Source organism: Saccoglossus kowalevskii, chromosome 17 (assembly GCF_978046115.1).
Source record: "Saccoglossus kowalevskii chromosome 17, keSacKowa6.1, whole genome shotgun sequence".
Lineage (NCBI taxonomy): Eukaryota > Metazoa > Hemichordata > Enteropneusta > Harrimaniidae > Saccoglossus > Saccoglossus kowalevskii.
Window position 1 is genome coordinate 12556765 of NC_140657.1, and position 15507 is coordinate 12572271.

The 15507-nt window shown below is 35.7% G+C and overlaps 1 protein-coding gene and 2 long non-coding RNA genes across 3 annotated transcripts in view; 1 reads left to right on the top strand and 2 right to left on the bottom strand.

Moving 5' to 3' along the window:
* The window catches only part of LOC100375496 (sodium- and chloride-dependent neutral and basic amino acid transporter B(0+)-like), a 32170-nt gene extending 18418 nt beyond the window's left edge, over positions 1-13752 (bottom strand). The window contains exon 1 of the mRNA XM_002741731.4: positions 13619-13752. Within this exon, the coding sequence (XP_002741777.1) occupies positions 13619-13651 (33 nt within the window). The 5' untranslated portion in view covers positions 13652-13752. The remainder of the gene's footprint in view (positions 1-13618) is intronic.
* Positions 4581-5967, top strand: LOC146732644 (uncharacterized). The gene is made up of 2 exons (XR_014926848.1): positions 4581-4887; positions 5629-5967. It is a non-coding gene; the product is annotated as an uncharacterized LOC146732644 (long non-coding RNA).
* Positions 5844-7645, bottom strand: LOC146732645 (uncharacterized). Its single transcript, XR_014926849.1, has 2 exons — positions 7231-7645; positions 5844-6179 (listed from the first exon to the last, which is right to left on the bottom strand). It is a non-coding gene; the product is annotated as an uncharacterized LOC146732645 (long non-coding RNA).
* Positions 13753-15507: the final 1755 nt, after the last annotated feature.

Sequence of the window (15507 nt, forward strand, 5' to 3'; positions counted from 1 at the left end):
AAATGGTAAATCAGCGAAGTTTAAACCCAGTGAAAATTAATCATTTTACAGTATTTAGCAAATGGGTCATTCCTATATATCAGAGAATTGTATTCTATTCATGTAAACCCGCAAGGAATAGGGACAAATTTGAGAATATTACACAAGATGTGCGGCTTCTATTTAATACTTTCTAATCAGGGATATGTACAATATACATTGAATAGCGGTATATGTATTTTTTAATCAGCAAGTGTCCAGAAGAAGATGTGCATGTACATTTGCTTCATTTACAATGGAAGAAAATAAATAACAGATTTATACCTATAGTTTATATTTAGGGATTTTCCAGGGATAGACAGCTTCCCCTTCAATTCCATCTCTAGATTAAAGCGCAAGGGTCATAACCTGCTCACGCATGGGAGTTGAGTCCCAAGCGACGATAACAGACGCTAAGAACAGACGCTTGTTTGTAAACAATGACACACTATGGCCATCTGACGCATGCACAGGTGACGACTCCCCCTGCTTTAATTATTTTGAGCAATAACATGCAAGTCAGAATCACTGTTGAATTTCTCATGTAGTCTTATATGCTACCTGCTATTGGCTGAAAAAATGTTGGCAAATGTCACCAGTACATGTAGTGTTTACATATAGTTTTGTAATAAATTCATACCTACTGTACTGACACTATGTGATTGAACTACAGATTTTATACAATGAAAAACTTAAATTAAATGTAAATATTAAGATTCATATCAATTACACTTTTTTCATCCAGTGTCAGAGCAAAATTCAAATCTATGAAGAAAAAAAATAATTTTAGTATAGAAACCACTACAAAAATGGAAATCTATAAAATGACAATTATTGGCTTAAACAAAGATTTTAATCTATACAAGACTTTCAATAGTAAAATATCTTGTTTTTTTTCATCTCACAGACTACATTTACTCCACTTCAAATATTTTGCTGTTTACCTGCTAATATGAAAATTGCCAAGAAATTAAATTACTGTATTACTTATGCGCTGTTAGCAGTGCAATTCATATACGTGCACTTCTATATACAAGTAATATTTTAATGATTCAAAACACAACAAATGCAATTTTAGAATATATGAGCTTCAAATAGAGTTCTGCTTCTGATAAAGAAAATATGCCCAGATATGCATTTCCCTCAGGCATGTACCACACCCTGACTCTGTTGCACAAACCAACCAATACAAACCCATCACCCCAATATGAATGGTCCATCAAAGATTCTGCTGGTACCAGCAAAGGTCCGGGTAAGCTTGGAATACAGTGCCCTCACTGCTCATTCTATCAAGCCTTTGATCAATTATGAACGAGACTGACATACTTTGTAACCAGCCATTTATAGCTGTGAAAAACAACACAAATTGACTTAGTTGCTCAAAGTTGTCACAATTGTACACTTGTGACAAAAAGTAGCAATCAAACATTTTAAGCCTCAGCTTTTCCCCCCACTAAAATTTAGGTGAAATATTTCAAGAATTTTCATGCATATATCTATAATTTTTTTAGTTACTTCTGGTACCAAACTGACTAAAAGCATCATGGGCACCTATTCTAGAACTTGTAATTACACAAATATGCCACAGCTCCTAAATCGACTTTTCATTACATCTCTCCTGCACAAATGAACAGAGGAATGTACAATAGATGATTGATAGCAGTAGTACCGATAATACATTAACCTAAATCAGTAATGGCTGAAGTTGAGACTCAAGACAAGAAAAATCTGGTATAACAGGTACAAATAACATGTTGACAATTAGCATTTTAGTAAATTTAAGAGAAAATCTTTTCAATAAATTGCATCTATTGTAGACTGGAATTTAAATGTGCAAAGCAGACTGGGGGGGGGGGGGGGTTAAGAAACAGATGTTGAACACCATGAAGGTCAGAACTCATTCAACTGTTACGAATGGCCTATAAATAAAGGGTCTTGTAACATTAACGATCTCACCTCATTTGGGTGGCATGTCACGGGACACTTGTTGATTCACTACGTTAACTTTATGGATAAGATCTTTTGCAAATGGATGCATCAGACAAATTGCAATTCTGTTTTTAAATGCCGTTCCCACCCACCTGCTGAAAAAAACATGCACTAGGGGGACATTGTTTTTGAAGTTGTCAGTTTATGGGTAAATACCAATGGCAACAATTTAGCATAATATTCAATGAATATGTCATGTGATCTCGTGGGAAAATGATCAGTTTGAGAAACGAATCAGTCATGTGAATATTTCTTAGGAAACTAAAACGTCAACAAGTAATAGTAATTTCAACAGATTCTAAATGATATGCATGTGCTGTTCTTGTAGGGGTCAGCAGTTTGCAATTAAGAATGCCAATATAAATGAATGTTGCCATACCCTTACACTAACTGGTACAATGTACCATTATTCAATGTGTGTGCATGCATGCATGCCTGTAGACAGGGGTCACCTTCAACTGTACCAAATACTGAATAAGCAGAAGGGTTTCAGAGATTATTTTATTTATTTTTTACTTCATTATCATTGTAGATGTAAACTAACATATTATCCTTAATTAAAATGATACAATATAATTAATATGGTGATTACATTTAATCATTTCTTTGTTTTAATTCTATACTAATTACCGGAGGTCGAACTTGATTAGTGGTTGATTACTATTTTTAGACTCATTTCACCTGTTGTATGGACAAATGAAAATATCTTGTGCAATTTATATACAAAGTAATAAACACAAGTATTTGGAATACCAAGAATTACAATTAACATGAAAGCAAAAACTTAAGCAGCATACTAGATTTCAGTTTCAATCATCAAAGCTAAAATTTACAGATAAAATTGTTTTGTTTTTTTTAAATTCTTTACAAAAAAGTTCTAGTTTTTTGAAGGAAACTTAAATTGAAGGCCAGTAATACATTAATACTTCAACTTCCCTAACCCTTGCATACATTCTGTGCAACCAACAGGCATGCAGTTGGTAGTTTGCTCGTACTGTAGAATACTTTATTTTCGCTTGGAATTTATTTTCGCTGAAGGAATGATTCCGCGAAAATAAGATCCAGCGAATATACTTTTTTTCCTACATTTCACATTAAACTCGTCAAAAATCAGTGAAAATAAATTCCATACAAAACACCCAGAAAGGCTTTTCAGCGAAAATTAATTCCAGCTGAAATAAAGTATTCCACAGTATCACATTGTACATTGCCCAGTCCTACATCAGTTATTTGAATCATGTCATTATTATCGGTAACCCTTTTCTGTACGAATGATTCATTGCACTGAGGATCTGGTGATTTTCCACACAATGGAAAGTCAACTGGGGTAGAGCAACTAAAAAGTCCCACAAACAACTATTTGCATAATAATAAAGTTCCATGTGACCTGCTTTTAACAATGCATTACAGTTCCACATGTTCTATAACTACCTCCACCCATTATTACCCAATCAGAAGATTGACACCTTCACTTGAATAACAGCTTTCTTTTTCATATCTTCTAGAAAAAAAAAAAAGTCTATAAAAATTGTATCAGGATTTTGGGGTTTAAATGTTTGCTGTATAAGAACACAGGATTGTAGAAAATTATTCTAAGTAAATAAAACAGCTTTAATAAGCGTCAAACCGGAAAATAGGACAGATTTTGAATGTTCCAAACGCGCAGTGCCCCAAACATCAATGTTTCCAACTTGCAACGTAAAAATTCCCCTGAAATAAAACTCGTCATCCTTCAACTAACATGTACCAGCCTCTGAAAATGTCATGGTCATATTTTATTCTTGGAAACACACGCGTACCAACCCTACTTCAGTCCATTTCTCTAAAAAATCATCTTTTTCAACTGGAAATTCAAGTTTTTCGGCTGTCTTAAAAAACTGTTTAAAATATCCCGGTGACTTTCTCTTGGTTGCATGTCTACCAGTGACTTTTGACTTTATATTTTTGTCCTACCTTCGCCCGTTGCTAGGTAGGTTACGCATACACAAATAGAATTACATCACGTCTCGCGCTAATTCAGGAATTGGAATAATAATGGAATAAAATTGTGTCAACACAAATGTGCCAAAAGATCCCCCTGGCCGATATTTGGAATGAAAAGACACATTTTAAGTTGAGCACTAGCTCCAAAACATCACCCACAGCAATGTATCAGACATGGCAAAAGAACAAAAAAATAAAATAAAAAGTAAGATTAAAAAGCCACAAAAACATTTCTGTTAATTTTTTAATTAGTTTTCAAAAATGGTAGCATTGTCACTATAGTCAAGTACATACCATTCCATAATGACAGACAGCACAGCAGACAAAAAGGTTGTAAAGTGATCGTAGGAGTAGTGAATAACAACTGAAGACTACAATCGGGCTTATATATTGACAGGATTTCATTTAAAGTGCCTGTGAAATGGCTGCTATTTTCACGTCTAAAATTATCAATTGATACATAAATATTATTAATTTTTATGTTTCTAAGCATAAATTATTTTTTTTAAGTGAAAAAATGTGTTTTAAACTCAGTCTACAGCAACTTTATTTTTTGTATTTTAAAACGAGGCTCCTCATTAGCTATTCATTGCCATACAGAAATTCCCCTTGTGACGTCAGAAAGGGAAGTTGCTGGGCAGCTCGCATTGCCGATACGTGTAAATAAGGCCAATTTCTTGTGCAGTTATCTCGTCTTTGACTAAATTGTCACTTATGTACTTTTTCGTCGAGGAAGAATGGGCCATAATGAACACTTGGATATCAAATTTGTTGCATGGGGTTGAGTTAGATGCGAGATATGTCCGTTCTGGTGTGGCTGGTCGCAGTGATGTCACAGTCCCCGGCGCACGTTTGTAAACTATCGCTGAACCTCGGCACTGGACAACTTTCGAGTCGGTAAGAAGTTCTAGTTTTTTTGTTCTAGTTGAGCTTACTACTCTTTATAAAATATCTTATCGATAATTTCAAAGAGGTATGTGTGAACTCTTTATTATGCTCGATAAACTTAGATCGCGAATTTCCTCAGAAATATTGCCTGCTTCGTTCAAACGTGCATTGGCATCCATATATTAGATTTTCGTTCATGGTCGAAGGCGTGAGTGTCTCGTGTGGCCCGAATGTCATCGGCGTTTTACTTTATCACGTTTGATTTTTTTTTTGCACAAATGAAACTCTTATTTTTTTCCACCATCACAATTTCTGATATGGTTGTTGGGATCGGCCGACGTCTCTGTGGGCTGCTCTACACACGTAAAATGCCCAATGTTTTGACCTGGCTTCCCTTCACACGAAGCGCGGGTGTGCATTACATCTGCAAGTTTCAAAATTTTAAACGTAAATTTGAAAAATGTTTGGTGAAATAAAATTGACATATTATTAATGAAAAGAAAATGAAGAAAAAAAATTTAATTATTTTTTGAATAATCGTTTGAGAGGATTGGGTGGCAATTGTTTATACTTATGTACTAATTGTAAATGTGTTCAATATTTTTTTCATCCATAATTCAAACACATATATAACATAATAATAGTTGCCTTTATTATAGTAACAAAAGATGCATCAGAAAACGAATGAATTACGTATAAACAAATGACAAATAAAGATTGTGACCTTATTTATTTTCTAAACCTCCACAGGTTAACGAGGGGATACTTGAAGTTCCTTGAAAAAGACTACAGTACTACCAGAGTGAGCAGTAACAGATTTATCAATATTTATGTCAGAGAATTATTTAGGACTTAAATTACCAAATCTTGGTTTTTCATGGATTCCAAAATCTGAAGATGTGTTTCCTTTTTTTCATTGTCACACAGTGTCACTCAATTAAAACCATATACTATAGTAATAGTAATCCATGTACAAATTATATTTTATTCACATTATTTTCCTCACATACATGTACAGACAATCCAATGTTTACATTGTCATATTTCCTTGTTCATCACAAGTCTAAATAAAATTTGTGAACTGTGTAACGTAGCCTGTTTTTTATTAGCATAATTGTTGCAGCATCTGGAAATGTATTTACACTGTTATGTGAATCTTGTAGTGTGGCAATGAACTGCCGAGACTTTGTCAGGGTGGGCATACTGGCTGTTGAGTGGCAGGGGTGCATCATCAAGTGTATGTAATACACAATCTCCTCCAACATACAAGTCTAGTGTATTGAAGAGCTCTTCTACGTAATCTGTAAATTATAATGAGAGCATTTTGATTCAACAATAGTAGATAGAAAACCATAAAGAATCATATCATACATGCTCTATTGAAGTACATTTCCAGTAGAAGCATCAAAATTAAAATAAAAAGAAAACATATTTTGACATTCTAGACGTTAAACTTTAGTGATCAATAAAATAGGGAAATAACTAAAAAAAAACGACAAATCACAGTTACTAAATAAATGACCGCCGCGTGGAAATAGATTCAGTTGAAATGGGTGAACGCGTCGGGTCACGACGAGGACAAGTGCGTGACTGGTGGCGTTTAATTGGATAACAAAAATAATTGAGAGCAACACACATACAGACAAATTCAGAGTGGACTCGAGTTAGCGTGATTGTCATACTTATTTACTTGGTGATAACGCATTGACAGCCAAAGCCCGGATTCTTATTCCATAAATGATTTCTAGACATCTCGACCCAAGACATTTCGGCCCAAATTGAACATCTCGACCCACCGCATCGACGCGACCCTGTCTCAAAGTGGCGACGCGAACCTCTATCTAGTTCAACGTTGATCGACATCTTTTGATTCGAAACATCGTGTACTATCTACTAGTATTTCCAACGCGTGTGGTCGGCGCCTTTGATTGCGTTAATTTTGTTTTTTATTCGCGAAATCTATCACTGGCAGCGTTTGTTTTGTCATGTCTCATAACTGAAAGTCCAAGCTGACTTTGTTTTGGCTGTAGGTATGAAAAACGGGTCGGGATTTTTTGGGGTCGAGATGTCCAGTACCCCCATAAATTATTTCGCAGATCAAGCTAGAAGGAAAGTAACAGAGGTGTGAATTCGACATTCAACACCAATCACCGAACAATTCAGAAACTTTTAGCCTGCGAAAATGAAAACAATTAGCAGTGTGTAAGGACTGCGTAATTTCCTGTTTGTCCGACGCGTCGTTTTCGTGTTACTATCAAAAATTATTGATACCTTTACATAACGCAAACTTAATTGTCTCTATAAAGCGATAATCAGGATGGCAAAACAAGTCAAATGATTTGAAACACTTACCCGACGTCTCTCTCTCTTCTGAAATTCGCCTCGGTGGGCTGGTTCGGAATCTATTTCTTTCAAAATTGTTGGTATTGCGCCAGGTTTAAGTTGTCGGCGCTTCTCTTTAAAACCTAGTTGTTTTTTCACGGCCGAAGACAGTTTTTCGAAAAAAGAATCTGAGGTGAAGTGGACACTACATATGACGCTGTAAGGAGAAGGTCCATCCCAACCTTTTCTCGTTGTTTTCACGGCTTTCGTTTACTGACGTCGCACCTTCGGATCGTTTGGAAAAGTGTGAATACTTACACTATGACTATACGTATTACTGCAACCGCCCACAACACAACGTTTAACCATCACAAACGTTTGTTCTGAAAACAACTTCTAAAAACTCTCTATCTCAAAAAAAAAAAAAAATGACAAAAAAAGAAATGCCGACCGAAAAATGTATATCGTTTAAAAGTATGTTGAATCACGCAGTGTTATATAAGTACAGCTCAGGAGTATGGCTTCCTCTCATATTTTGGCATTTGGTGGCGCACTTTCGGCGAGAGTCGGAAATCCGGAAACAGTCGACCGTTTCAGGATAGGTGGGCGTGGCTACAGCACGAGATATATCTTAAATTTACTTGGATAGGAGTAACCATTTTGACAAAAAAAATCAATAACTGCCCACTTCAGTAGGACACGGATCTAAAATAGTTAACGTGAGAGTGGGCATTGCACAGGCACTTTAAGTATGATGAGAGAGAACCTTCCAATGCACAAAAGGTAATTGTTAAGATCTTGTGTTCAATGTGCTTATATGGGTCGCCAATGCAGCTTGAATAATACTGTGGTATGTGGTCATATTCTTTTTTTTTTGTTCTTGTTGAAGTTGAAGCCTTCTTAAATTGGTTTCAAAGATGCCATAGGAGATCAAAGCTGTTTCCATAGCCAATCTTTAATTGACTAAACAAATGTCTATTTTCTGATGGAATTTATATTCCAGATTTGCACATATTAAGGTAGAGATGCAGTTTACCTGACAGGTATTTTAATTAGTTAATTAGGCAACCAAGAGGACCTCCCTTGTCCACAAAACTATATATTTTCGAAAAGCTTATGGTATGAATTTTAAAAATTTGTAAGTATTTTTTTTTATGGACACTGTAGTTTGAAATATGCACAAAAATGTGTTTTATTTTATCGAAAGTGATTTAAAACAAATCATCTTCTAGACCATGCCTCTGTCGCCTGTCAAAATTGGTTTACGGGTACATCTGTTTACTTTGAAGAAAGTGCCGTCTTGAAAACTGTCTACCACTTGTCAATTTTGCTGGGCAGCAGCTCAAATTCCACTACTTCAAGTTTATGCATAAATTAACACCCAGGCTAGTTGTCTGTACGATTGTTGTCGCAACCCGGCCACTCTGCTTGTGCTGAAATCATGCCCTCAATTGAAATCCTACACACACATTTCAGCACGTGATGACTCGGTCCCGACTCAACATGTGGTGAGATCTGTAACGTGAACGCCACTAATAATTCTGTTTTGTTTTACAGTAAGTCTCAGAAGTATTGGGGCAGCCAATTTGCAAACTCACTAGCGAATTGGCTAACCGCTTGGGTTTTGACTAAACAATTAGCTTTGGAATCTCGCTGGCGCCGTCTCGTGGTCGTGTCCACTCTGGACAAGTCTATATTGCATTAGGGAACATAGAATATTTATACGTAGCATGGAATTGCTTTGTTACGCGAGGCATTATAATGTATAAGTAGTTTCCCTGATCAGTCTGAGAATGGCCACAGTCAACTGGCGTACAAGTGATAATATTATAAATACGATTAACCCATCGAAATTTACAATATGGGGGTAGCCATCTTGAACATTGCTTGACACTGAATAAAGAGACAAGTTGAGAAATAGTTTCCTACAAATCGGGTAAGAAACAACAAACTTTCACATCTAAACGATCCGTTGGGGTAACATTAAGCCAACCGCTAAAACAATCAAGCTCATTCGTCGTTTTTGCATGGACATTCCCTTGTATACAAACACCTCATTACATGAAAAACATGATATACCGTAAAATCTGTATTAGAAGCCGCATCCCTAATATAAGTCGCACCCATTCTTTTTGAATAATTGAGAATCTAAAATTTACCATTTCTCATATGTGTAGATGCTCTAATAGAAGCCGCATCCCCTCTGTTGCTTTGTACCATTTTAATAGAAGCCGCGGTTTCTAATACAGATTTTACAGTAACACTTTCCCTAGTATATTTGAAAGTGAAATCGACATCCAACTGTAAGACCGTCGCTGATTAGCTCCTGAATTATGACGATCGTCCCCTACTGTTATATAGATTCGTCCAGAGAGGGTGTGACCAGAAGACGCCGCCAATCCGTTTGGCGAGTTTGGCTGCCCCAATACTTCTGACTTTCTGTAAATTGTTATGTGTGAAAAAGTTATGAATTTCCTTTATAGCACTTTCCATACACATTTATAGCGTTTGCCTTAAAGCACAAATAAAGTTGAGTGTCATCAGCATAGAGTCGAATCAATGAAATAGCGAACACAATGAAATTAGGAACAGATCCTTGTGGGACACCATACTGCAACTTGGGTGGTATTTAGAAATGTTCACTTCAAAACAAAGACAGCAACACCTCAATTTGTAGATGCATTTGATAGTGTTTACTTCATTTTGGGGGGGGGGGGGTTATAATATTGTACTGCGTTTTATTTTTATGTTAGCATTTTAATTTCTTAATAAGGTAAACATTACTTATTCACAAAAGTCCAGAGTTTCACCTTCATTTTATAATCACTTATTTATTTACAATGCAGTGAATACTGTTTACTTAGTCTACCTGTGAATGTTACAATGTGTAAACTAGTTACTACATTACAAATTGTTTAAATATGTGATGCTTGGTATTAGGCAGAGCAGTTTTTTGAGTACATCATAATAAAACCAAAACATACACTCAAAGTCTAAGTGTAACACAAACAACTTCTTTAACATATACAAGCCCCAAATTATTATTTTTAAACTTTTAAACCTAAAATTGGTTTCTACATATTTTATGACAAAGCCCCTGTTGGTTCAATAGTATACAAAACCGAAATAATATAATGAACAATGTAGACAATTATAATGGTCTATTGCACTCACTGAATTAGTAAAGATTTGACAGACATGGCTCTGAAACAGCATTTTCATTTGGCTGTTTTGAATACGATCTGAAAAATAGTTGTTCATGCATAACTTAGATCTGGGTTCATAATAGCAGAAATGCTTGATGCATTTGGCAGTTTTGAATCTGATCGTCAAACAAATTAATGTGCATACATATAACATCATTTATGATGTCCGGGCAAGGTTAGAACATGATTAGTCAAGGCATGTCAGAGTTATGGTTCCGGAACCACATTCATTAAAATAAAATGGCCGCAAGTCAGCCATTTTGAATCTGATCTGAAAAACAAAATGACACTCGCACGCGCATGCGCGCACACACACAGACGTTAATCCATAACAATGGGTACGACGTTTACCAGTGTTAACTGGGAAAAAGTACCTTATACACGTATATTTCTGTATGGTTTCTCAAGTAAGCCAATGTTAATAGTAGGGCGGGGCAGCTTTGTTTTCATCCAATGAGAACGGGAGTTTTGTAGATTGTCACATGCAGTGATTGCGAAATCATGGAGCTAACATAAAAATATAATATAAATGTTGCCATTGGTTAGATATAGAATTCTGTAATCTATGATTTGGTTGTCTGATTAAAATAAAAGGCTGGAGTAATGTTTTATCATTTAGGTCAGTTAATGTTTAAATCAGATGAGTGTATTGACCTCAGACAACCATTTATCATACGCCAATATCACTAATAAAATAAATAGTATGTTCCTGGAAACATTGAAATAAAAAAAGTAGATACAGTCAATGGCACAAAGCTGAGGCTTAGTTTGCTAATGAACACATTTATAAAAAATTGCACCACCCATTATCTATCTGTATTTTCCTGTATTCCGCTCCAGTAACTGCTAAGCAACAGCGATACAGGATACTCGTCCAATCATGAATAAAATTGGTGGATTTTACTGCAATACTTCATGTCATGTGTGTTTTTGTGGATTGTATAAACCATTTCTGATTTAGAAGTTAAATGACGATGATCGTCGCGCCGTGTCCTGTTCCATATGGGGGACTTATAGTGACGTACACAATGTGTGTAAAATACATTGTTTACAGAAAATTCGAACAAGCGTTGTGCGCTGATCATCGCTCTTTAAGGTGGCAGAAAACCATTCATCAATGCATTGTATTAATATTTTCAACAATCACAGCTTTCTGCCCTTCACTGTAACCTTATTTTGTCAATTTTTTGGCTATTTCAATTAATTGTTATAAAAATTTTGCTGGGTATGTTAATTGGTCTATACTGCTTTACTGAAGTCTTTTACAAATGACATTTTCAGGATACATGATGATATTCGAGTCTAGCGTGCAACTAAAAACAAAAAATGAGCACACTAGCCTCCTGCGTTTACAGCCCAGTATTATTAATTACAATTATTATACATCCGTCACCGTAACACCATAAGTTATAGCGTGCCATAATTTTACAGGGTATTTTCCTTTTACCATATTAGGAAATTTGAATTCTAAATATGGATTGATTATGGCGTAAGCGTCCTCTAATAAAAAAAAAAAACATGGCTGCCAACAGAGTTTGTCTGGACTCAACACAAAGAAGTTCACTGAATCTGTTTCTAAACATTTTGGATTTTGGCATCCCCATGGTGTATCCTTGGACGGAAAAGATGTATAATAATAAGGTTATTACAAGAATACCTGAAAGTATGCACTCTGACAGTACGCTGTACATTGACCTCTGCTATGCGCCAGACGATACTCCCGCTGTACTGTCTTCGTGCATACTTTGAGGTGTCTACGTGCATACTTTGAGGTATTCTTGTAATAACCTCATATTATAAGATAAGTGTTAACATTGCAATTTGCATTTTAGTTATTTCCCAAACCAATGCTCTTATTATAATATAGTAAAATGCTCTAGGTCCATGCCCTGAAATTGACCTCATTTGATGCACCTATTTACACTCGGACCAAACCATTTTCTCGTCTTGGATGTTTTTTTTTTTTTTTCATTTTCTGTTATTTTTTCTATGATTGGATAGAAAAAAAACAAACTCCAAAGTCTCCAAGATTTTTTTAACTTCATTAAAAAACATCGTTTTTGTAGGATGGAAACTTTTTGATGTCAAAAACCCTCCACCCCCAAACTAAAGCGAATAAGTTTTTTAGCCAGGCATCGATCTTTTGACGTCGTCCCTTATAGACACAACGATTGAAAACACTGTTTTGGGAAGAAAATAGCAATATCGAAAGTTCAAATTTAACAGTTTGTAATGGTAAGCCGATTTGAATTTGCTACTTTTTAATATTAGCTTAATAGCAAGTTATATTACAATACTGCTGGTTGGGTTGTTTTTTCGTTCCCAGTAAATCAGGGTTTGTCTCGATTTTATACAAGCAAGTAAAGCCACAGACTTCATCTACTAGAGCAACATTGAAACTCAATGTTTACACTGGTATTTTTTGTAACAGTCTTGTGTATACCGGAGATTTGAGAAGGTTTAACCAAACTAGTATTTCCACTCAATCGTGAAGCTCCACAACTCAATACACCAGTCTTAGTACACCCAGAATGAGCCGACTCTTAACAACAAAACATCTATCGACACGACACCAAAAAATCGTCAGTTGAAGAAATAAATTTCACTAAGTTCAATCCATCTTCGCCACTTAATTTTGCGTGGTACTTTTTACATTGTTGAACGAACTGAAATGCCACACCCAAAACCTGAGTGGAACGCCAAACTGTTCAAGGGGTGTATTGTATTTGTATCACAGGTAAACCGCGAAGATATTATAGTATAGTTCCTTAGCGCATCAAGTTGATGTTAAATTATACCATTCTCAGAATCCATGTACATTTGTCACAAAAAAACGACGGCAGTACTCTGACTTTTCATTACGATATGAGAGTCCCAAGCAAATACCATGACCTTCACATACACGCCCAAGTTGCAAGGTGGTCGTACGTCGTAAAAATACATTAAAAAGGGAATTTGGAGATCCGTCTGACATTGTTGATGCCAAACTGCCCGCTATCTCTATGGAATTTCTGAAGAAGATTAAAATATTCTTACTGTTTTGGTTCTTTACTACATCGAGTACAGATCTCGCCATTCACAAATAGTCACACACTCATTCAAACTCAAACAGGCCACAGCGTGAGTGGCGTGCATATTTGTCACACTGTGCACACACACCTAAAGTCGGTCGCCAGACTCTCGACGAAAACGCAAGTAAACACGATACTTACGTTTTGGAAGGACTGCTTATCAGCCTCCGACATTTTTAGATGTTATTTCGGAAGACGAGGGGAGTAAAATTCTTCAAATGCACGCAGGACGAGCCTCCACCACTGAGGTTTACAGAGAAAGTGGTTAAAAAATGAAGCACAATAAAACGACCTAATTTGCATATTCCATTTCACCTGCTTATTTATGGCGCTACGGTTTCAAGGTCCCCGCATATTTACAAAACTTGCCTGGCCATTAGCCGACTGTACGTCATCTGTATCGCTTTCCATAATTAGGGGTAACTTTGTATTGAAAGTTGTTGTTTTTTTTGATTGTCAAAAAATACTGATGATAGACGTTCAGTTACATCTGTTCATTACCGATTACGGTGGCCATAACACATTCGGCAATTTTACACAATAGTCCGGGTCTACGGGATGTTATGTGACTGTTGGTGATATTATACGATTGTTGGTGATGTTACACGGTTATCGTTGATTTTTAGGGTTCAAATCCGTGCATATTAATTATATAATTTATATAAATTAGCCAATACTGTACTCTGAGATAAATCACTAACCTGATTACTATACGGCTGTAACCGTACATATTAATTAACTAATTTGCATGATACTAGCAGCTAATTTTAGACTTGTCCATTGAAGTATCGCGAACTTTTAAAACGTTACAGTCGTCCCAGCGCGTCGTGTCGTGTTCTCCTTCCCAGAGTTCCTGGCGGTTAGACTACCGAAAGTATATATTCGTGGAATATGATATATAGAAGATAATATTTGGTAATCGTAGTCCTAAATAACTATTGAAAATAGCTAGACGTTTCGAGCAATGGCTCTTTATCGATAGCATAGAAGAAATTTTCTATCATATTCATCAGTCCGAGCAGCGTTTATTTATTTATAAACTACTATTCGTGGAATAGAACTCTGCCTGGGAGATTGTGCACCCGGGGATTGCACAGTGACGTATACAACGCGTGTAAAATACATGTACACTGTTTGTTTACACGAAATTCTAGCACGCGCTGAGCAATGCTCTGGGATAAACCAAGGACCACTGATGTCGCTATTAGTTTTCACTTTTAAATCTTTTTATTTCAGCTTATGTTAAATAAAATAGTAATCTTACAATTTGTGATAAAAAAAAACATCCATGAAATTCAATATATTAGATTATTGGTGCTGGTACAACATTATTATAATTTCGGTGTAGAGGGGAAACGTTTTCTATATCTCCCATACATGATGGCTCCATGGTTTTCTTCCCATAATTATACAATGCTATACAATGCATAAGGTCTCCCCAACGGTCAATATTGTGAAAGTTTAAGGAGAAGTGTGATTTAGAGACAAGTTTCAACAGGTATGTTTCAACGTAGTTACACCCATTTTCAAATTTTAACTCTCATAAACCACACTGGTGCGCGTATTTTCAGCCAAAATGGTATTGTATCACGGATACGGATGAGGATGTTTGGGGATTTAGAGATTATAATTGATTGTAGGAGCAAGGGGGATAGTTGGTACAGATTACAGAAAATAAAAATACATTTTACGTTTTCACAGAAAATAAAATGGAAAGTTCCATTTAGAATAAAAAATAGCTTTTTACACTTTACAAATAAAGCAAATTCCTGATTACATTTTACATTTTTATAATATACTTGATAATTTGTGTTTAAGAATCAAAATTTGAAATTGCGCACGAATTACGGCATTTAATGTGGGAAATGCTTTACACGCTTACAAAAAATAGGATCTTTGTACAAATTACGGACGAATAAAATAGCTGATTACATTTTAGACCTTGCAGATGTCTACGAATTCACGTTTTTTATTTATTTAAATTACATTATTACGAGAATAAAAACAATTGATTACAGCTTACGAGAATA